The sequence below is a fragment of the Schistosoma haematobium genome, chromosome 7 (assembly GCF_000699445.3).
Source record: "Schistosoma haematobium chromosome 7, whole genome shotgun sequence".
NCBI lineage: Eukaryota > Metazoa > Platyhelminthes > Trematoda > Strigeidida > Schistosomatidae > Schistosoma > Schistosoma haematobium.
The window spans coordinates 8300159-8324488 of NC_067202.1; the positions used below are offsets into that span (position 1 = coordinate 8300159).

The window sequence follows — 24330 nt, forward strand, 5'->3', positions numbered from 1 at the left end:
AAATGATTCACTTCAACTGTTTAACATATAACATAATTACGTCTTAAGTTTATTGTTTATTGTACAATATAAATGATACATAAGTTCAAGAAATCTAAAGTCAATCTATGCATATTATAATAAACTGATTTTCTAATCTGTATTTATTCAAAGTACTTTATGGATAAATAAAAGTTGTTTTACGTGGAATTATTTCTAATGATGAAAGTCCTGACAGAATCAACTATGAAAAGAAGAAGAGAAAAAGAAAAAACAAACAGAAGAACAACAGTTAACGAATAATTTTCATTTCTTTTATTTCAATTAGTAAAAAGGTATTGATGATAAACTAATCTAGTGGTTAAGTGCTTGCACGTGAGGCCAGTAAGTCCTGGGTTCGAGTCTCGCGAGGCGTAGTCGTGAATGCGCACTGCCACGTAGGAGTCTCACAATAGGACGAAATGGCCGTTCAGTGCTTCCAGGTTTTCCATGGTGGTCTAGCTTCAATTGACTCATGATCTCGAGTAATAAAAAAACTAATCTCAGTTGAGATACTATTTAGTTGCCAAAACGAACGTCATTAAAGATAAACTCATCAGTTTACTAGTGACTTGGTTCAAGATGAGTTCCCGAAGTTATGATAGAATGAGTTCAGACATAAATCAGTTGAAACATTTATCACTAATATTATTGAATAATCGTCGTGCTTGATTGTGAATTGACTGAAGTCGAAAATGTTTACCGTCCAACAATAAATGTAACGGTTCTAATTGTTACGCTCTCGCTTCGAGATATGAAGGTAATGTGATCTATCCTTGTGGAGGTTTTGAGTTTCACACTAGAATGAAACAACTGTCCAGTGCTTCTTGATTTATAAATGCTTTTTAACTAAACTAGATTCATTATGAATACATTCTATAAAAGTAATGTTTCTGTACTGTAACCAACTTAAAAACTATTTGCTGGGAAATCTGTCTAATAAGTAAACAAATTTTCAATCTCATGGAATAATTCATTCCAGAATAATAGAATAAAACAATAAACTCTTCTGTATTTACGGTGATACTGTGACAAATAGTAATTCCTGAACCTTTTAGTGTACCTATATGACATTGTTATCTTATAATATGACTACATAGTTGTACAGATTATAAACAGTATGACTGTTGTTATTAGAATAAGGGTTTGTGGAGATTGTAGTGATTCTCAATAAATGAATTCATTAGTCGATTTAAGCTAGACCATCATTGGAAACCTGAAAGCATTGGATGGCCATTTCCTCAGCAGTACACATCCACGATCTTGCACGGGGGACTCGAACCCAGGATCATCGGTCTCGCATGTGAACATTTAATCTCTAGAATATTGAGACAGTATCCAACTGTGTTAATATCTAACTTCAAATGATCCATGGTCTTACGCAACCATATGACAGTTGAACATTTGATCACAAAAAGGGTTCATTTGAATTATCTTATTATTACTTACCAATATTCCAATTTTACCAACTATTACTAATATCATAGCATGTCGAATAAGTAGAATTAAATCATTTAGTTTATTCCAACAACCAATTTGAATAAAGCTATTTGATTCAGTAAAGTAATTTGGACATGAAGAATATCTTAAAGAGAATTTCGAATCCAATTGACAACATGTGACTGGATAATGAATGTCTACATTAATAAACCAAAAATGGATCATTCAAGTAATTGATCAACATTTATGCAATCAATAACATAGATAATAATTTTAACGTTAGTATTGAGAAATACAGGCGATTTAACGAGTTAGCGGTTATTCAGATGCAGTAACTTAGTGAACAATGCGTTTGAATCTGAATTTGAACATTAACAATGGTATCGTTTGTGTGAGCTACTTATATCCACATAAGTAGTATATGACGGTGGTCAGGCATAGAATGTATTTCAGTAGAAGATCGATAAGGAAAGAATGGAAACGGGACGCAATCGGTATGAAAAGGTATGAACAATCAAATATGAGACAATGGACTGATATTTTCAGAAGGAACAGTCAAGTTTAAGACAATCGATTGGTATTTTGCAAATGACCTATTTACTATACGATTCTCAGATTTTAATGAGATGTTCTGTAATTTTGCGTTCAGATATATTCGGTTGTCCTCACCTGTCTTCTCCTTAACTACAGGACGGAGAAACATCTAGCTAATGAGTTTTAAGTAGGACAAAACGCGACTCTTGGATTTCACTACTAATCATAATGGAATTAACTCCATTAATTATCACGTTTAGATATCTTCCGTTCTGCTTTTGATTAACATTTTAAGACACAAGACGACTTTTTTAAGAATGAATTTTGGGGATTTCTGGAGATTGTAATGCTTCTAGGTTTTCAATAGTGGTTTAGCTTAGATTGACTTGTGAATTCCACTACATATTTTCTTATCATCACATGCATTAATAGGCTCAATACACTAGTTTTTTTTCAACTGGATTTTAATAAAAGCAACACCATAAACCTGTCAATGACTTCAAATGGAGTCACTCGAGCAAATTAGTCACTAAATAACACACATGCTCACTGTAAACAAAATGACCATCTGAACATGATTGAATAAAGGTGTAGTAATGAATTGTCTCACTTATTTCCTTTAAAAAATGCCTGAACCTGATGATCGTCGAAAGAAACGATGAGTTGATTTGAAATCAGTCTCTTAGATATGAAGTTTTTCATATTTTAGTCAATAGTTTAAAATTTAATTGTTCTGATATTAAATGTATAAATACACAGTAAGCATATTTTATTGTTACAAATTTTCATTTACCTTTATAGTTTACAATTGGTAAAGGTAAAAACTATCAATCTTTCTACAATGAAAAACTGATATACTTGTAATATCCCAATAAGTAGGACAGTTAGATGTTCTGACATTTCGTCACTCAGTGTAAGCCCTTTTCTTCAGGCAATAAATAGCCAAATCATACTTAATCCAAGTTTAAATAGCAAAGAAGAACAGAAACACCGTGCACATATATATACATACACAAATGTACATAATGTCGCTAACAAATCACCTTGACTGAAATAACAACATTGATTTGTTCAGACCTGCTTTTTGAATGATCGCATATAATATTCTTACGTCGTTCCTTTCTACAATTTAAACTTGGATTAAGTTCGATCTAGTTAATATATTTATTCTCTGAAGAAAAGTCTTACACTAAGTCACGAAGCACCAGAAAATCTAATTTTTGTGCTCATTGGGATATTACAAATATATTAGATTTGTTTATAACAATCTATCTTCGTTCAAGATATCTAACATGGTGGACATCATAGACTTGATAATATTTTCTCGTCTCTTAGCATAGTTCCGTTTCATAGTTTGTATCATTGATTAACTTCATATAGGTATTTAAATCAATTAGTCCCTTTAATAAAAATTTCGATAATGTAATAATATGGAAGAAGATTATCAGAACTATGCGATATATCGACGCAATACATTCCAAACAATTTGATCACACCTATACGTCTTAAAAACATTTAGATACAAAAACAAGAGATCAACTAAACAAATGAAAGGTAAAAGGAAACTAGGTTAATAGAGGAAAATAATATGAAAAATAATGTGAAACTTACCATGTTGGATTATATGCTAATATTACCAGGGTAGGTTTAAGTTGAGAACAAACTGTTTCTGAATACTGTTATATCTAAATATTTTTAACAAGTTTATGCGTGATCAGATTATTTGAAATGTATTGAGCTAATATGGTTAAGTGGATAACGCGATGGCGTTTGAAGCGAACAGTACTGGGTTCGAGTCTCACAGTGAACATCAACGCTGAGATGCAGGTACATCAAGCTGACGAGTCCCAAATGGGATGAAACGCGCGGCAAACTGGATTCCATAGCTAACCACCATCCATCTTTGTTTAGAGAATCTTATTATTATTATTACACTATTCAAATTTATTTAGATAGCCATTTCAAATCATGTAGCACTTAGCAATTATTTAGTTTTATCATATAACTCTTTATCAATGTACAACTGTGTTGTATCCTGATAAGAATAATGAATGGTAGTTTTTGGGATCCATTTACGGACAAGTAGTATGAGTGTATTTTTATCGTGTAATTGTTATGTAACTAAACTGTTCATATTCATGCCCCTCTTATTATGAGCTTCATGTTGACCTATGAACTATTATTATACGATTTACCATTCTTGAGTTATCCCCAGTTTATTAATTACTACCTCCCACATTCACAGCCACTTTTTGACTAGATCTTGTACAAATGTTGTTTCATATTTTATTGATACGTTGTGGTCGGTTAGATTGGTATATAAACTCAGTATGCTTGAAATATAATGATTCATATCTCAGAGGCTGAGACTTGCGTTCTGGACTCAACTGGCTGGGCTAGACAGGGAAGCAGGGCCAATCGGGACTCTACATCGTTCTTACGTGTTTTACGCGTCTTTGGTCCGATCGACAATTCGCTGCCGTCTAATCTGCAGTCACGAGTTATAACAAATTGTCCAAAAATTCTTGATCTTTCACACAGTTATCTGACCAATGTTAGTCAACTTGTAAAATTAACTATCATTAAATAAGAGAACAAAATGATCTAAATATTTTAGTTAATTTACCTGGATATTCCATATTCTTATAAGATTCATTACGAACAAATCGTGATTTTTCAAAATCTTCACCATTAAAGTAACCACAACATGAAAGCTGAAATTTTGTGAATCCAAATAAAAAAGTATTGAATCATTTAAACAAATTATCCTATTTAAACAATTGTAACTCATTAATATAGATTATTATTGCAATGATGACACAATGGAAGATAAATAATTTGATCTGTTTACAACTTCAAAGTAGTTGTTTACTTCATAAATCATTGTTACTTGAGACTATTTTTTTGTTTTCCTTATACATTTACAGCATCAGATGTGTATGTAAAACTTTAGCTATGAAAAACTATCCTAAACTTCAGAACTATAATTTACGAAACATTTTCGATACTCATTATGTCTAATTGATTAGTAGAAAGGAGGTTTAGTGGGGCCCTTTATTTGGCTCGGATGATATCTGTCGACGGGCTCTTCACTTTAGTGACCCGGGATCTGACTCCAATTAGATCGTATCGATGATTGTTATTAAATGATTGCTGACGAAATGCACATGTCGCCTATCCTCGTTTATAATCATCGACTTAAATCGCGTTAGTCAATAACGGAATTAAATAAGTCAAATAACGAGAATGGACATTTGAATACATGTATTTTGTATATGAAGCAAATGCAATAGAGCGAAGCGAAACGACATGCAGTGGAGATGGCGGATAAGCCAACTTCTTCTAGTCAAGCGTTAATCAATATTCATAGTCGCATAAGAATGGGCTACAGACATGTGATGAATAGGATAAGAAGTGTACACACATACACTCATATAAAAACAATCAAGAAGCGGTTGATGTTAGACAACCATTGAAAACCTGGATGCACTTGACGGCCGTTTTGTCCTATTGTGGGACTCATGAGCATTGCGCATCCACGATTCCGCTCGCAGGATCTATCGGTTCATGACCCCAATTAAAAACTTAATAATCTTCACAACCCCTATACTGATAAAAACAATCAAGATTGTTAAGCGAATAATTAACAAGGTCAAAATATGACTCAAGTAGAATCAATAGATTGGGCTGTCCGAAAGCTAGAATAAAGTATATGGGCTGACATAATAACCGACACTACAGAAGCCTCTATTTAACTAGAGTTATAAATGAAACAGCTCCATTTGTGTCATATGGTCAAGGTACAGGAATTTTATTATGATTGAGTGCAAATATACTTGTTATATTATAAAAACGAATAATCAATAGTTCAATTTACACTTTTTGCTACAAAATGAGTATTGGTAAGAAAGTGGGATATGGTCAGGAATTTTACTCAGTTAGGAATATACACCTTATGTTTGGGAAATCAACTGGGAATGGAACAAGATAAATTGTATAGAAATCTGGTTTTTCAGAACAATAATAATTCTGTTATTTATGCTACTTATGTTTGCAGATATAAGTAGTATGAAATACCAGTTTGATATGGAATGTCTGTGATAGAAGGTAAAGAAGATCTAAATGAAGAGAATAGAGAAGGAGACTGAAAGCAATGAAAATGACAACAGGAATGAAGAAACAATGAAGCATGTAAGAGTCTACTTAAACATGTGTAAATGACGTGTTTAATGTATGGTTTTCACATTTTACAAAACTACTGTGTAATAACGTATATCTTGGAGAAAACCTTTGGGTGAGTAATTCAGTTATTCATTACCCCTACCATAATTCTGCATTAATCTGATTAACTATGTTTATTTTTCGCCCTGTATCTTAAGTAATTTTTTAAATTTTTGTCAGGTTAAATGGTTCCTATCAATGGGACCATACATTCCACACATTGTTTATCTTGCTGAACATCATTAAAAGAAGCAATAACGAGGTACTTACAAATCTTTTAATAAAGGATATACTTATGAGCAGAAAGTATTTATAATGTGAGACCGTTTTAGACTACAATTAATTTAAATGGGAAGAAATCATTCGAAGCATCACAAAGGATACATCGATACCAAACTGCTTGAATCATGTTTATGATTGTTAAGTATAATAATATACATTTTAAAATGGTTTAACTTAAATTTCAGGAGATACGACTATGAAAATAACATTTAAATACTAACCATGTAATATATGTTACTTATGTTGACAGACATAAGTAGTGTGTAACATCATTCGGAAGTGGAAACACTAGCAGCAGAACGTTATGAAGATCAATTTGAAGAGAATAGAAACGGAAATAGAAAGGAATTGCGAATAAGAAGAATCATACAAAATATGAAGGATTAATGTTGGAAATTTGAAAAGGAAGTATTTAATATATGGGCTTTTGAGAAAAGACTTTGTTGTATTGCGGAGAGTGCTGAAGGCAGTTAACCAAGGTTTGTGGTGAATCTTTGGAGGTCATTAATAGAATGGTTGTGGATAGACATCTAAAGTCATGCAAACTCCTGGTAGGTGTTATTTTATCACATACTAACCATCCCCTTCACTCATATCTTTCTCCTTGTATATCTTCTGGTAGAACGAGACGTAATTACATTAAAATCCATGCACGCAAGCAAAAGTATAAAAGTTCTATAATACCTTACCTAACAAATATACTCTGTGACGAACAGATTTTTAGAGTTAATCTAGTCAATAACCTGCATTCTTAACATGTCTCTAATTTGAAAAGTTGTACAGTTTTTCAGATTCTTTAAACCTTTTTTTCCCCTTTTTTGTCTTTGTTCCTGTTTTTTGTATGAGAAACATGTTGAAATACCCTGTGCTGGGTATTCTATATTGTACCAAAACTATAATATTGAATAAAGCCATTAGTAATAATAATAATAATAATAACAATAATGGTAATGGTTCTCATATTTTACAAAGATATTCTGTAATTTTGTATTAAAATACATCGGTTGTCTCCCCCCCTGTGTTAAAGGTTGTCAACGTTCTAAAATACAGTTTCCTATTTTAAATTTAAAGTGATAGTTAGTGAATTCCATTTGTGTTAAGAACAAAGATACACACGGATAGATTGGTACGTGCAAAGGATTAAAAACGTGTACTTTAAATTCTATTGATCACTATCAACTAACTATAATGTTAAGTTACAATCAAAAACGACATTTCATCATTTGTGTATATAAGTGAGAATAGTCCCAGTTGTAGATTGATTTTATTACAGAATATTATAAATTATAACAAAATTAAAATCAGGAGCATTGGATAAATTATCTTTATAGTATGAAACTCTGAAATAGTCCCCAGTTTAATATCGCTCCGAAGATGGAATAAAAGAGCTTCAGATCTCGGAGTATACTCTCATTTCTTAGATCCCTGAGTAAGAATCCAAAATTTTCGTTCCCAGTATCATTCAACTGGTGATGTGGTACGATAATCTTCCAATTTTATCTATGCTGTCAGCCCAATTCTTACATGACCGAACTTCATTGGTCACGACACTCCACGTGAATCTCGTACATTAGTGTATTATATCAATACCTAAAGAGAATCACTTATAAATAGGCGACATGTCAGCCGAATTTACGTTGTTCACTTCTAACAGAATAACTACTGAAAATTTTAAATTTCAATAAAAATTACGATTTCCGGTCAAAGCAGTTAGAGATAAGAAAGGTTGCACAAACTTCACTGAATAAGTTCAGAATTAAGTAAATCATAATTTGAATAGTGCATTTGAATAGTTTAACTGTTCAGTTACTGTTCCATATCATTTCACAGCAATTTATATCATTTGTATACGCAAAACGTAAACACTGTAATGCAAATAAATGTGATAAAATATACTTACCAAAGGCATTAAAGTTGCTAAAATCACACTATCCGCTTCATTAGACCCCACAGAATGATAATTAGCAATTAATAACTTCAGTTGGTTTTTAATAGGAATGTTTATCTAACAAGAATATGATGAAATGGATTGAAAATGATTTCACAAGTATCTGTTACTTATAGATAAAACTTGTAAAACTGTTGGTAAAACGTGTTGTGGAGATTTCTGAATTTAAAGTTTAGTATCACAGAATGGGTTTGGTTAAAGAGCTAGTGAAAATCAGGAAGCACTTGATGACTATTACACTCAGTAGTGCACACGTACGACTACAGAGACGTCAAAAGCTGGGGCCTTCAGGCATCATGATGTGTCATATCTTCAAACTAATGAGTTGGTATTTATTATTTTACCAATGAACATGAACAACTCCGCCTGTAGCTCTTATAGGGTTATTGCCGGTCCAAAGCCCGGGTAAAGGAGGAGGGTTGGGCATGGGGTTAGCGTCCCCATCCCGTAGAAAACTAACTCGCTAAAAAAACGTTTACCAGAAAAAATAATCCAAACCATTTTAACTCTGCCCTGGGAGTTAGAAGGTCTTCATTTAGAAGAATTATGACGCTTCATGGTGAAAGCCGAGCTCCTTCGGAAGCCACGAGGCCGATGCCCCTTCTAACAACCAGAGCAAAAATTTTTATAGGTACATGGAACGTCCGAACAATGTGGGAAACCGGGAAGACCAGTCAAATAGCAATGGAAATGAGGAGATACAACTTAGCAGTACTGGGAATCAGCGAAACCCACTGGACCCAAGCTGGACAGAAAAGGCTAGCTACGGGAGAGATGCTACTATACTCCGGTCACGAAGAGGACAATGCCCCACACACTCAGGGAGTCGCTCTTATGCTGTCCAAAGTAGCACGAAATGCACTTGTAGGATGGGAATCTCACGGATCCAGAATCATCAAACCATCCTTCAAAACAAAGAAGGAGGGGATCTTAATGAATATTATCCAATGTTATACACCCACCAATGATAGCAACGACGACGATACAGATCAGTTCTACGAGCGGCTACAGTCAATCATTGAGAAATGCCCAAGGAAGGACCTAACTATTCTGATGGGAGATCTAAATGCCAAAGTCGGAATAGACAACACTGGATATGAAGATATTATGGGACGACATGGATGGGAGAAAGAAACAAAAATGGGGAAAGATTTCCAAATCTATGTGCATTCAACAAATTGGTCATAGGAGGCACAATATTTCCACACAAGCGTATACACAAAGCTACATGGATCTCACTGGACCACACTACAGAGAACCAAATAGATCATATTTGCATCAACAAAAAATTCCGAAGGACAATGGAAGATGTGAGAACCAGGAGAGGTGCTGACGTAGCTTCAGATCACCACCTAGTTGTAGCCAATTTGAAACTGAAGCTAAAAAAGAACTGGACAAGTGGACAAACAGCAATACAAAGGTTCAGTACAGCCTTCCTTCGAGATACTGACAAACTCAATGAATTCAAGATAGCTCTCAACAACAGGTTCCAAGCCTTGCAAGATCTACTGAAAGAAGAAGAAACTACTATGGAGGACAACTGGAAAGGCATCAAGGAAGCATTAACTTCAACGTGTCAAGAGGTTCTCGGTCTAAAGAAATACCATCATAAGGAATGGATCTCTACAGAAACACTGGACAAGATCAAAGAAAGGAAGAACAAGAAGGCAGCAATTAACAACAGCCGAACACGAGCAGAGAAAGTCCAAGCACAAGCTGAATACATAGAAGCAAACAAGCAAGTGAAGAGGAGCATTAGAGCCGACAGGAAGAAATACGTGGAAGAATTAGCAACGACGGCAGAAAAAGCTGCTAGAGAAGGAAATATGAAACAGCTTTACGATACAACGAAGAAACTATCAGGGAAATACAGTAAACCAGAGAGGCCGGTCAAAGACAAAGAAGGCAAGCCAATCACCGAAATTCAACAACAGCGGAACAGATGGGTAGAATACTTCGAGGAACTCCTGAATAGGCCGGCTCCAATGAATCCACCGGACATCGAAGCAGCACACATAGATCTACCTATAGATGTCAATCCACCAACTACGGAAGAAATTAGAATGGCCGTCAGACAAATCAAGAACGGGAAAGCAGCGGGACCCGACAACGTACCAGCTGAAGCACTGAAATCAGACATCGAAACAACCACAAGCATGCTTTATCTTCTATTCAAAAAGATTTGGGAGGTGGAACAAGTGCCGATGGACTGGAAAGTGGGACACCTCGTCAAGATTCCAAAGAAAGGAGATCTGAGCAAATGTGAAAACTACAGAGGCATTACACTACTGTCAATACCAGGGAAAGTCTTCAACAGATTGTTGCTGAACCGGATGAAGGATGCGGTAGACGCCCAACTTCGAGATCAACAAGCTGGATTCCGTAAGGATCGGTCGTGCACAGACCAAATTGGAACACTACGGATCATCGTCGAACAATCAGTTGAGTGGAACTCATCACTATACATCAACTTCATTGATTATGAAAAGGCATTCGACAGTGTAGATAGGAGGACATTATGGAAACTTCTTCGACACTACGGAGTTCCTGAGAAGATTGTCAATATTATCCGGAACTCATACGACGGACCACAGTGCAAAGTAGTGCATGGAGGACAGCTGACAGATGCATTCCAAGTAAGGACCGGAGTCAGACAAGGCTGTTTACTCTCTCCCTTCCTCTTTCTTCTGGTGGTCGACTGGATTACGAAGACCTCAACATCTGAAGGAAAACACGGAATACAATGGACAGCTCAGAATCAATTAGACGATTTGGACTTCGCAGATGACCTAGCCCTCCTATCACGTACACACGAACAGATGCAGATGAAGACAGCCAGTGTAGCAGCAGTCTCTGCATCAGTAGGCCTCAGCATACACAAAGGGAAAACCAAGGTCCTCAAATTCAAAGCGGAGAACAGCAATCCAATCACACTTGATGGCGAAACTCTGGAAGATGTAGAGTCCTTCACATATCTGGGAAGCATCATCGATGAACAAGGAGGATCCGATGCAGACATAAAGGCGAGGATCGGCAAAGCAAGGGTCGCATTCCTACAATTGAAGAACATATGGAACTCAAAACAACTTTCAACCAATATCAAAGTAGGAATCTTCAATACGAACGTCAAGGCAGTTCTACTGTATGGAGCTGAAACTTGGAGAACTACAACAACCACAATCAAGAAAGTACAAGTATTTATAAATAGCTGTCTACGCAAGATACTCAACATCCATTGGCCGGATACCATCAGCAATAGCCTTCTGTTGGAGAGAACAAACCAACTTCCAGCTGAAGAAGAAATTAGGAAAAGACGATGGAAATGGATAGGACATACATTACGCGAATCGTCAAACTGCATCACGAGACAAGCCCTAACTTGGAATCCTGAAGGGAAGCGAAAAAGAGGAAGGCCAAAGAACACATTGCGTCGGATAATAGAAGCAGATATGAAAAGGATGAATTACAACTGGACGGAGCTAGAAAGGATCGCCCAGGACAGGGTTGGATGGAGAATGCTGGTGAGCGACCTATGCTCCTTCACGAGGAGTAACAGGCGTAAGTAAGTAAAGTAAGTAAAATGAACATGAACAATCGTCATTGTTGAAGTCTGTCTGATATCTAACATGGCTTAAGTCCATTGGTAATGGGCTCTTACTAGAACCTCAGACGCCGTTGCAGGCCTGAAGACGAGGTGCTATTTTGGAGGGTTTAGTACGGAGACGTCACGTCGAGTGGAGCGTTCTGGCGGGGTGGCGTTGACTGTAGCGGGTGCAGTCGACGGTGAGGAGCAGTGGGACATGTGACTGCTGGGCGGACATCAGATGTGGATGGCTCGGTAGGTCTTCAGAGTTCAGTCTTTGAACGTCTCAAGTGCTGGGTGTACTTCGGTTTGTAATGGTCCGGAAGGTCGACGGAACTATGAAGGTCAGTGCGCCGCAGTTTCGACATTTTGAAGGAGAGCGTGGCACAGACTGCAGGAAAGAAAGAAGTGTTGCGGCGGGCAGAACCACCGCAAGAACGACTGCTTAAACGGGGATGAGTGTGGTGTGTGCCACTGATGTCGACAGATATAAATAGTATGTATCATCATTCGAAGGTGAAATGCCTGACTGCAGAAGGTTAAGAAGATCGAAGAAAAGAGAACGAGAACAAAGAATGATTGGTATGGAGACGAAAGAACAATGAAGTCTGAGACGATTGATTGACATTTTGCAAATAAAGTATTTAGTGTATAGTTCTGAAATTTTACTTAGATGTTCGGTAATTTTGTTTTCAAATACAGTCGATTGTTCTTACTGGTGTTCTCGTTTACTACATTATCTTTTCAGTATTGACTTGTATTTTGATGAAGACTGACAGAATTTGTTAAACAAAGTTCTTAATTGATTTCTAGTATATCGAGAAAATATTTTTTGTAAACTGTTTGTCAAAATTGACTGAAATCTGTTCACCAGTTAGATTTTACTGTTTGACTGATTAAGAGACGACTAGATTTTAAGAAAAAATGATATCAAGGATTTTCTTTCAGATAATATACTTATCCATAATTTTACTTGCTCTTATGAAACTGGTCATGTCTGCCAAACAAATAGAGCTCTCTAAAATGCACCTGTTGATCACTTTACAAACTCTGGCTCCATCGCTTTACCTGTATCCTACTCCAAAATTATGTATAACGTCAAACACAGTGTTTCGAAAAGATTACAAACCAAAAACTTATATAAAACAGTGGTTTTAGCAATTTACTGTTTCTTGGCTAATCTCTGTTCTCAAAGGTAACATGTCTAGATTGTAATCTTATTGCTTTGTTTCCTCAATGATTCTATGGTTTTTTGTTTATTTAAAACTTTTTTCACTGATTGAAATTCTGAGTCAATCGAAGCTAGACCACCATGGAAAACCTGGAAGCACTGGACGGCCGTTTCGTCCTAGTATGGGACTCAATGGTCTAGTTGGTTAAGCGCTTGGTGCAGGTAGTTGGAGGTAGTCGACAGGAAACCCTGGACCCGGGTTTCATGCTACTTGGCACTCGACAGCATGGTGTACCTGTAATCTTGAGGGAACTGGTGCTCCCTGGAAGATTCGATCTCGTGTCACCCAACTTCACAGTCAGAGACGTTACCACTGAGCTATCTGAGCCTCGACCGACCTCTTGTAGGACTGAGATGTAATCACAATTGATTGACCACTGGGTGATGATCAATGTCATGTGTGTCAAGTCCTTATTTAGTGCAGGTACACCTTGCTGACGAGTGCCAAGTAGCACGAAACCCGGGTCCAGGGTTTCCTGTCGACTACCTCCAATCACCATCTAATCTCAATAATATAGTGCACGCAGTGTCGAGTCACCTAGACTTGTGGCCACATCGCAACATGGTCAATAGCATTCGATCTGCACTAAATAAGGACTTGACATACATGACATTGATCACCACCCAGTGATCAATCAAATGTAAAAATAACATATACTTCAGTTGACGAGTCAATTGAACTCTAAAAAAGCACTGTATATCAGAAGAAATACGATTTAACATTGTAAACAACCAAATAGCTTATTGGTATGTAATATCTTTTTATGGTTATTTTAGCACTTTTGTTTAGAGTCATTAACAGAGTGAGTAAAACAATTATATCACTGAACTATTCTATTCTATGATTAACTCAAAACTGAAATTGTATTTGTTATAAATTATTTAAACTCAGCAAACTAATTACAATAATGCCATGCTGTGATCAATTGGATATGAGTTCACTAATGGATTGTCTTTTCGATTATGAAATACTTACTATCTGATGAACTTCTGTTGTTTTTAGTTTAGCATAGATAATGCACAATTTTAAACTTGATAAATGATGAACGTTTACATAGTACAATGCTGAAATTTCGGATATAGGGTATTAAGATGTAGTTTAAATCAAGAATGGTCTGTTGTAAAGGATAAATGCAAGTACATATATATATAAATTATTTAACCCATCGTTTCCATACGTTGTAGAATTCTTAGATGCGCCGTAGACTGATCAACTGTAGTCCTAAACATCAATGAGAAGACTCAAGTGAAACAGTACCATGTGAATTTAAATTCACCCCATTGCACAAGCAAGAGGCTATCAGGACTCACTAGCTGAGTGGATAACGCGATGGCGTTTGCAGCGGATGGTACTGGGTTCGAGTCGAAGAGTGAACATCAACTCTGAGATGCAGGTATATCCAGCTGATGAGTCCCAAACAGGCAGAACGCGCGTCAAACTGGATTCCACTGCTAGCCTTTATCCATCTTTGAGAATAATGTAGTTGTCTGGATTAAAGTTTACGATGTACTCTAAATTCTCCAGTATATTTATTAACACGGCAGAAATTGGTGAAGGTAAAAAATGGAGTATTTTTGTCTGTTGAATATGAGCATTGCTGTCAAAATTTAATAAATCTATAAAAGGGTTCAAGACTGGTGCTTTTCATCAGTTTAAGAAACGGGGAAATGACTAATACCACCTACTTTTTTATTGAGTGAAACTAGGCTACTTTTAAATTAATTAAGTAGGCCAGATGACATTATAAATTTTGTAAGCCTTTTGTTTTACGTTTTGCTACTCGATTACAACAAATAATTAGTAAATTACTCATGAATTCCAATATTAGACTCACTATTTCTGGATCAGCAGATTCTGTTATCAGCCAAACGGACAGTAATACAATAGAAAGTGCTAACAGAAGAATGTACTTGAAAAAAGTGCAAAAATATATTCAATACAGGAGATAAATTACAATTATTTCTTTCTTAAACATAGAGTTCACATAATAAACTAGTCTTTAGGTTTACTCTTATTTAACCAATTCCAAAAAAAAAAACATTCACTTCAAACATGTTTGCTAAGCATGAAATACCTCTCAACCATAATCAAGACAAATTGTAAAACATAAACATCTAAGGGTCAAGAGTTACGTAATTGACTTACTAGACAACAACTTTTACCTTAGTAGACTATCATTTATTGACGCGAAATTCTTCCAATAACAAAAGCGATTGTTTCAATGGGAGTAAATTTTCTATGTCATTTGGCTGTTTATTCATCTGTTGCTTCGTGTTAGACATTTACTTAAGAAATTCTAATTATGTATTATAATGTGATTCCTTTAACAAACGATTTAAATACGGTGATTATCGTGAATACCTGATTTATTTAAGAATGTTTTGAAAATGTTTACTGAATAACTTAAGAGAGGTTTGCTTTATATTGTGAATGTCCTCTATGAGAGACAAATATATACATATTCTTCAGAAGAGATTTTAAACATCTCGGTTTAGATAACAAGTGTTAAGTATTTTAGCAAAATGTTTACTATCAGAAGGGGTTTTGTGGATATTATAGTGACTTTAATAGTTGAGATCATGAGTCAATTGAAGTTAGATCACCATGGAAATCCTCAAAACACTGGATGGCCGTTTTGTCCTATTGTGGGACTCCTCAAAAGTGCGCATCCATGATTCCCCCCTCGCGAGATTCGAACTCAGGACCTGTCGATCTCGCGCGCGAATGCTTGAACTCTAGACCACTGAGCTGACTGGCATTCACCGGTGTTAATGTTTAACTTCAACTAATCCACGAAATCGAGTGACACATCCACCATTGTCATCAGTGAGTTACTATCTCACAACGGACCCGGTTGAACTCCCTTGGTGACGGCTGCTCATTAGAACTCCAAGAAATAACTCTTGAAGCCAGTCACTAGTGAGCATAGGTTGAATAACATTACGAGGGTTTTTGTAGATATTATAGTAATCTTAATAGTTTTCCATGGTTTTCCATGGTGGTTTAGCTTCAGTTGACTCATGATCTCGACAATTAAAAATGTTCATTCCAATTCTATTAGAAGAAAATATACTTTGTGAGATTTGTTTATCATAATAAATAATGAAAAAGAAAGAACACAGATCTACTTTTCCATTCTTGTGTAAGACTTTTAGGTGATGTTCACTCAGACTGTTGTCAGGGACTAAAATTGATAACTTAAGAACTAGCTGGTGAGTTCATGACACTTGGACCACCAAATTGACACTAAATGAACCATAATTTCAAATTCAGTAGATTGAAATCAACTTGATACACAGTATGGCTTGCGCATAGATGCATTATATAGCTAATATAGTCAGAGTTGAGAATGTTTATTCGAATATGAGTTTCATTTGAGTTTGTAAAGTAAACATTAAATTTCGCTTATTATTAATATTAAGTTTTAGAATTTTAATATTGTGGCTTGTAGTAAGATTCACGAAAGGAGTTTAGTCCTGCATGAGAATCGTAATGTATCGTGATATTGATTTTCAACTATATCAAAATGACAAGCTCCAAATATCAGTCGCTGTTTCTATAGTTCAGCCATACTTATAACTAAAAGCTGAATCAAGGCACCCTTCTGAAGATGCATATAAGCTAACAAAGATTGGTCACAATTAACTCCTAAATATTAATAAGGCGGAAATTCAAAACATTTTCAAAAATATGCTTTAGTGGACAATCATCGTAACTCCACCAGTAGCTCTCCTAGGGCTAACGACGGTCCCAAGCTTGGGTAAAGGAGTAGAGTTGAGCATGTGGTCAGAATCCATATCCAGTGGAAAATAACCTTGCTAAAAATACGCTAACCAGAATGTTCATAATAATATATAGTAGTTATAAAAAGGTATTTCACTTACAATGAAAATAATGACCTTGCTACGAAAACAAATTCCAACCATACCAAAACACAAAATTACCAAAAGTATTATGGTAACAATAAAAACTGCCAATGTTAGATGATCTGAAAACAAGAAAAACAAATAAAAAAACAAGCTAACAATGATTGATTGAGTTCTTCTGTAATTTACATGAGTATCCAGATCACACACTGACAACAAATCATAACCTTGCTTCGAATTAAAACAGTTAGTTTGAACCGAATTCTTATTATTGAATCAGAAATCATTTAAATAGTTACTAACGAATAGCTTCAAGCACGTTAATCAGTGTTTAGATTTTGTTTACCGCATTAATAAACTGATTAAACACCATACTGTGTTCTATTCAATTAAGATTTGATTGAAATCTGATTAGTCATTTATGTTAAAACGTAAATTTCTCATTTGAAACAAATCTACGTTTACTCTGAAGTTTTTTAGTGAGGGGTTTCGAACTAATAAATTGTGTTATGGTTAGTTATATTGTTTAAATATCAGCCGGATACCATGAGCAACAGCCTTTTGTGGGAGAGGAAAAAACAGCTTCTAGCTGAAGAAGAAACCAGAAAAAGATGTTGGAAGTAGATAAGACATGCATTACGGAAATCATCAAACTGTATCACGAGGCAAGAGATAACCTGGAATTCTGAAGCGAAACGGAAAAGAGGAAGGTCGAAGAACAAACTACGTCGGAGATTGGAAGCAGACAGGAAAAGGATGAACAGAAACAGGAAATTACTGGTAGGGATTGCTCAGGACAGGGTTGAATGAAGAGTGCTGGTGAGCGGCCTACGCTCTTAGACGAGGGGTAACAAGTGCGAGTCAGTAAGTAAGTAAGATTTTTTTAGGTAACAGTTATCAATCCACCAAAGAAAAAACAATCATTCGTCCCATCTAATAGTTTGTCAAGGCATTTTTTCATCTCCAAATAAAATTGCAGATAACGATACATTATAGATGAATGTCGGTAACCCGCTTACTATCGATCTGACCATTCGTGATAGATATTTCTTAAATTTTTAACTATGGTATTTACCAAAATAAACATTCAGTTGATTATTGATTTTATTTACACATAGAAAAGAAAGAACGGTGAAACTATAATTTATGAACGAACCATTCAGGTATAAAATAACAGGTTTCGGATTTTGGCGCGAAAATCAACTCATCCATTTGGCTAAATAGAGTTTTGGCATTTAAGATGATGTCAGTTCATGTTAAAAACACTAAATCTAATTTCTAACCTTAACCATCAACTGTAAATCGTAATTCTAATTTTTCACACTGGTTTATAATCTTCATTTGGTCTTAGTGGACACTCTCATGATCACTTTAGCGTCGCTCAAAGGTCGTCCATAAATTATAGTCTCATCGAAAGAACTAATATTAAGTTTGTTTTCTCTTCATTTAGCATATACCTGTTGCTGAACGTATATGTTCTATCAATCTTTGAATGGTTGTTTCATCAGCATTATTGTTTACTTGCTTTAATATTGGCAATAGTAATGATTTCATTATAAATTGAAAAGTGACATCACACCATTTCAATATACCAATAAATGCTACGAAAATAGATAAAATGCACTGAAAACCATAAAGAAAAATATATAAAAGTTTCAATTAGTTAGTGTAATAAAATAATGCAACATAAAAAAAGGTATAAACATTCATTTTGTTTTGCACTTTCCATTAAAGGATTCATCAGATACATTTGTAATATTCTACAAAAGAAGAAAACTTTGATAAACTATGTAAATAGTTAATGTGAAGATACAATGATAAACAGTTTTGAGGTGCCTTCATGATATTAAATTTATATGAGGTGTTTTATGTTCACAAGAGGATTTTGTGGAGATTTTTAGTAATTCATTAGTTGAATTATTCATGAGTCAATTAAAGCTAGACCACCATGGAAAACCTGGAAGCATTGGATGGCCGTTTCGTCCTTATATGGTACTACTCAGCGGCAATCCTACTCGTTGGATTCTAACCCAGAACCTGTCGATCTCACGCGTATATGCTTAGCCTCTAGAGAGATCATATTATCATTATTATCTGAGAGGATATAAGTTTTCTCATTGTCGATATTTAGAAGTACATTGTGACCAATATTTATTGGTTGATGTAGCATTTTATTACATGTCTTAGTATTATTAGATTGTGACTGACAGCGTAATCCAAAAGCAGAGTCATATCGCTTTTGTTATTAGTCAACTGGATATCCCCAAACAGACGGAGTCTTTGACCCAAATTCTTTTTCAAGCCATAATCCATCATTTCCCAAATGAAACTTAGCAACATGGTTTATTTCATTTATTTCACTATCAGCTTCAGTGTTATCTTAAACTAATTGAGCATAAACTAAGTTATTTATCCATTATTAGTGAATTTGACTAAGTCATAAAACAATTTCAAAATCTGACTAATAATAACGGTTGTGCCGTATTTCTCATCATGTGTTTTATGCACAGAAAAAGTGTGCCAAAGTCAGTCAGAAAAAAATAAAACGTTTATATCGTTCATTATTCAGCACTAATTAACCTTCTAGAACGGTTTTTTTCCTTTTTCTATTAAATATCAACATGATCATGGCAACTCACATGACGACTTCATAAAGAGAAAGAAAACATATGGAGTGAATATATGTATTGTATCTATCATAGGTTTAACATGATTCGCTGTCGAGTTTTGTTCTTCATGCGCTGAAAGACTGTGTGTCAGGTCAATAAATAAATCAAACTCACTTTCAAGAGACAGGGAAGTATTTCTCTCTCATATCAATTCACTAACAAACCTGAAAATCTATACTTAATAACAGTTACAGAATTACCTAATCAATTCATACCATTAGTCTACTCGAAGACTGTTTATTGAATTGGTCTAAATCAGAAAACACAGAACTCTTCATTGATAGCTATAAGATGATATTTTTCTATCGGTTAGGCATATTAAGTGACATGGATCAAAATCAATTACAGTACTGAAAATCTATACATTTTCTATAGTTTTTCAGTTGATACTGTTTCACTCTTCTGTTTAAACCATTTTTTAAAAACTAAATCATGTTTATAGGTTTCATTCGTCATAGATTTATCTCAGTTCAGATATCCCTGGGCTCCAGGAATACTGGACATCTTTTTCGTCCTTATACTAGACTCCTCGTCCGTACATATCCAAACTTGTATAGATGTTATTGATCATTAGTCTCTGTTTAAAGAAAACTTGTTGAGAAACACTTTTTGTGCGAGGACTAAAATGTGATAATCGACTAATATGGTCATTTATGCTTAACTGGAGTTAATCGGAGTTTGTATAAGGCTTAACAATGACACCGTTCTGATAGGCCATCAGTTTTATCAAAATTCTACAACATCTGAATTAATAACTGGTGCCATAGAAATGAAACGATGATTTAAAAGACTTATAGTAAATGAATGTAAATATATTAGTATAAGAACATAATACACTGAAATGTCATATAATTTGAATTAGTATTCACAATATGTTTTATTAGGTGACCTATTATACAACACAAGTTTAAACCATTTGACTGCAGGTTCCAACTCATCTACTATAATAAGGTCCATGCAATTTGGTAGTATCACAAAACGATATATACGAGTAGAGTAACTCAGATCTGATCTAATGAACTGATCTTTAGGTACCTGAAATATCTGATACCTGAAATTCAATTAAGCGGACTTGTATCAGAGAAGCATCTTGGATGACATAATTGGTTTTAGAAAACCTTTGAAAGCTCTTTGACTATTTTGCTGAAGGTTGAGAACATAAATTATCGTATACATTATATACTATCACTGATATAAAATGAGGTCACTTCAATCGAGTTGTAAATAATAAATGACCTGATCAAATGTCTAACTCAAAAATAACTCTTGTCTGGTGAAGACAATAGCAAATATATAATTCACTATGTTCGACTGTTCTTCAAATCTCAGGGAAAGCGAGAAATACAATGCACAGCTTGCATACAACTAGACATTTCGGACGTCGCAGATGACTTCGTTCTTCTATCCTATACACACCCACAAATGCGGATAAAGTCAACCAGTGTGGCAGTAGCCTCTACAGCAGTAGGCATCAGCATACACAAAGTAAAAACGAGATCCTGAAAAACGACATGGAGAACACCAGCCCAATCACACTCTATAGAGAAACTCTGGAAGAGGTGAAACTTGGTCAGAGTCATCGATCAACAAGGAGGATCTGACACAAGCGTAAAGCCAGGCATTGAAAAAGCAAGGGTAGCATTCTTACAACTGAAGAACATATGGAACTCAGAATAACCGTCAGTCAACATAAAATTCAGAATCTTCAATACGAACGTCAAGACAGTTCGACTGTATGGAGCTGAAACTTCAAGAACTACTACAACTACCATCAAAAAAGTACAAGTATTTATAAGCAGCTGTCTACAAAAGACACTAAACGTTCGTGAACCGGGGACCATCAGCAACAGCCTACTATGATAAAGAACAAACTAACTTCCAACTGAAGAAGAAAATAAGAAAAGTCTCTGGAGGTGGGCAGGACACACATTGAGAAAGTGACCAAACTGCATCATAAGGGAGCCCCAAACTTGCAATCCTGAAGTGTAAAGGAAAACATATCAAACAAAGGAACACATTGAGTCAAGATTTGGAAGTAGACATGAAAGGAATGAACAGCAACTGGAAAGGATTGTCCATGAAATAGTTCGACAGAGAATGCAGGTGGACGGCCTACGCTCTTCCACGAAGGGTAACAGGCGTAAGTAAGTACGTGAGTAATGTTCGATCTTCTGATCACGGTATTCTCCAACGTCCTAGTTTATATTCATTGATTCGAGATTATTCATAATTTCAACCATCGAGTAATCAAATTAAAATTTTTAATCAATAATTTCATAGTACTTTATAAAAAATTTCTGATCAACATACTCATCGTAATGATCAGATGCTAAAAGAATGAAATAGACTATCATTGTTCTTTTGGTATATGGTATTTAAAAACGAGAAAATACGATTGATATAACACTAGAAAAATGTGAAGAACTTTGGATTTGAAAAAAACCCAGCTGTTTGGGTTTCATTATGAAATTTAGAAGGAAGAAATTTACGTCTGAACCACATAGATTTATTTATCTGAGTTAATGCTAGAGATTTATGCTATATGTCTACTGTCAGGTTTAAGGATTGGGCAGTCGTACAAGAAAATCCACAGCTTGATTACGGAAAGTGTTTTCTCCTGATCTGTTTTACCCAATGTATGATTATTTATTATGTAACTATTTCACACATTGTAATAATGTACTTTTGTTTATTTATCATTTATTAGTTTAGGACATTATATTAAATTACACATTTTCATCTTTGATGTACTTTGATAATCACTTACTATGTATCTACATCAGATCATGGAATATGTGTCGATGAGTAATGATTTTGTTACTATTGTATAAGATATGTATCAATACAGGAATATGGTGGAAGGTTAATTTGAGAGAATGTCTTTCTTTGTTTTATTCTATTTTCTTCTTCTAAATACCTAAACTGTAATTCATCCTTTTACTAAAACAATTCTGGATGTAGACCATTTACAAGCCAATAAATATCAGTACTATGTGTATTTATATAGAAATTAGTTCTTATTTTAATGATTTTCAGCAGTTTGTATGTTTTACATCACCAGATTTATCAAATTTATGTGGATGTTTGCATAAGTAGATTCAGTATAAGTATTAGTTATAACCAGAGAAAAATTTTGTGGATACTATAATAATTTTAATAGTTGAGATCATGAGTCAATTTAAACTAGACCACTATGGAAAACCTGGATTAGTTGAAGATGGACATTAACATCGTTAAATGCTGGCCAGCTCAGTGGTCTGGAGGTTAAGCGTTCTCGTGCGAGACTGATAGATCCTGGGTTGAAATCTCGCGAAGCGTGATCGTGAATACGTACTGTTGAGAGGCCCCACAATAAGGCGAAACAACCGTTTAGTGCTTTCAGGCTTTCCATAGCGGTCTAGTTTTAATTGAAACATTATTTCAACTATTAAAATTATTAGTGATAAATACAATTGTACTATACATAAATAAAGAGCTGAATTAGGTTATTAAAACAAAACTTACCATTAATATAGTACTAATAAATATGTGTAAACATACTGTCATAACACCCATTTCTTTATATACATCAACAATCACTCTAAAAGACAAAATTTCAAACGATTTCAAATGAATTTAATCAGGATAGCTAAAAGATTTTTATAAAGTTAATTCAATATAAACTTAGTTATCACTATAATATAACATCACCATAAGAAATGAACACTATTTTCATTCCAGTTTTAGACTTCATAACAGTATATACAGACTATTCTACACGGAATCCAATCCCAAAACATTCAGGTCATGATATCAATGGGTTATTACTGAATATTTAAATGTCACGGGTCACAGTTTCTCGGTTTATGGTCTTCTCTTTAACTCGTTTTTACTGGAATACTTACAGTGGTATATTGTTCTATCATTTGATATTAATACAGTTTTATTAGAAGATTAAGATCTGTTCTTATTCGTTTTTTTATATGTAGGCAATGTAATCCGACACACTGGCATATAATTAAAGAATAATGCCATTTTAGTCTTGATATTCAAATGGGATGATTTACAACAAAGAACTAGTCTGAAAATCAATCTGATTATAGATCCGTTATATCATAATGGTTTGAATTACTTTTCTGTTTAGTATTTTTTTAAAGAGTTAGTTTTCTACGGGATGGGGTCGTTAACCTCATGCTCAACCCTCCTCTTTTTTTCAGGCTTGAGACTGGTAGTAGCCTCAGAGGGTGTCCAGGTGGAGTAAATCCAAATAGTTAATCTTAACGAAGTTAATAGTGTAAATCATTGGTTCACATATTGACCACAATCCTTAAAAGAATCATGAATTTTCCCTACCAATAAGTTTCAAACTATGATAAAACTAGAAGCTAATACTTTCCAGTTTCTAATAGTTACCAGATTAAAGCCAATTCCTAAGGTTTATTATATTTGAAACCATTTCATTAGTTTATTTGTAATATCCATTAAACTTATTACTTATTCACTGATTCATAAATATTTAGATAAATTGTGGGTTAAATTAAAACTATCCTTATATTAC

The 24330-nt window shown here is 34.7% G+C and overlaps 1 protein-coding gene across 1 annotated transcript; it reads right to left on the bottom strand.

The window, feature by feature from the left end:
• Positions 1 to 157: 157 nt before the first annotated feature.
• MS3_00011177 (uncharacterized protein) lies at positions 158 to 23348 on the bottom strand (the record flags this gene model as incomplete). Its single annotated transcript, XM_051219582.1, has 8 exons — positions 158 to 223; positions 1468 to 1655; positions 4619 to 4706; positions 8396 to 8500; positions 15093 to 15167; positions 17143 to 17246; positions 18582 to 18747; positions 23298 to 23348. The coding sequence occupies 8 exons, from the start codon at positions 23346 to 23348 to the stop codon at positions 158 to 160; spliced, it is 843 nt and encodes a 280-aa protein (XP_051064353.1).
• Between the last annotated feature and the right edge of the window lie 982 nt (positions 23349 to 24330).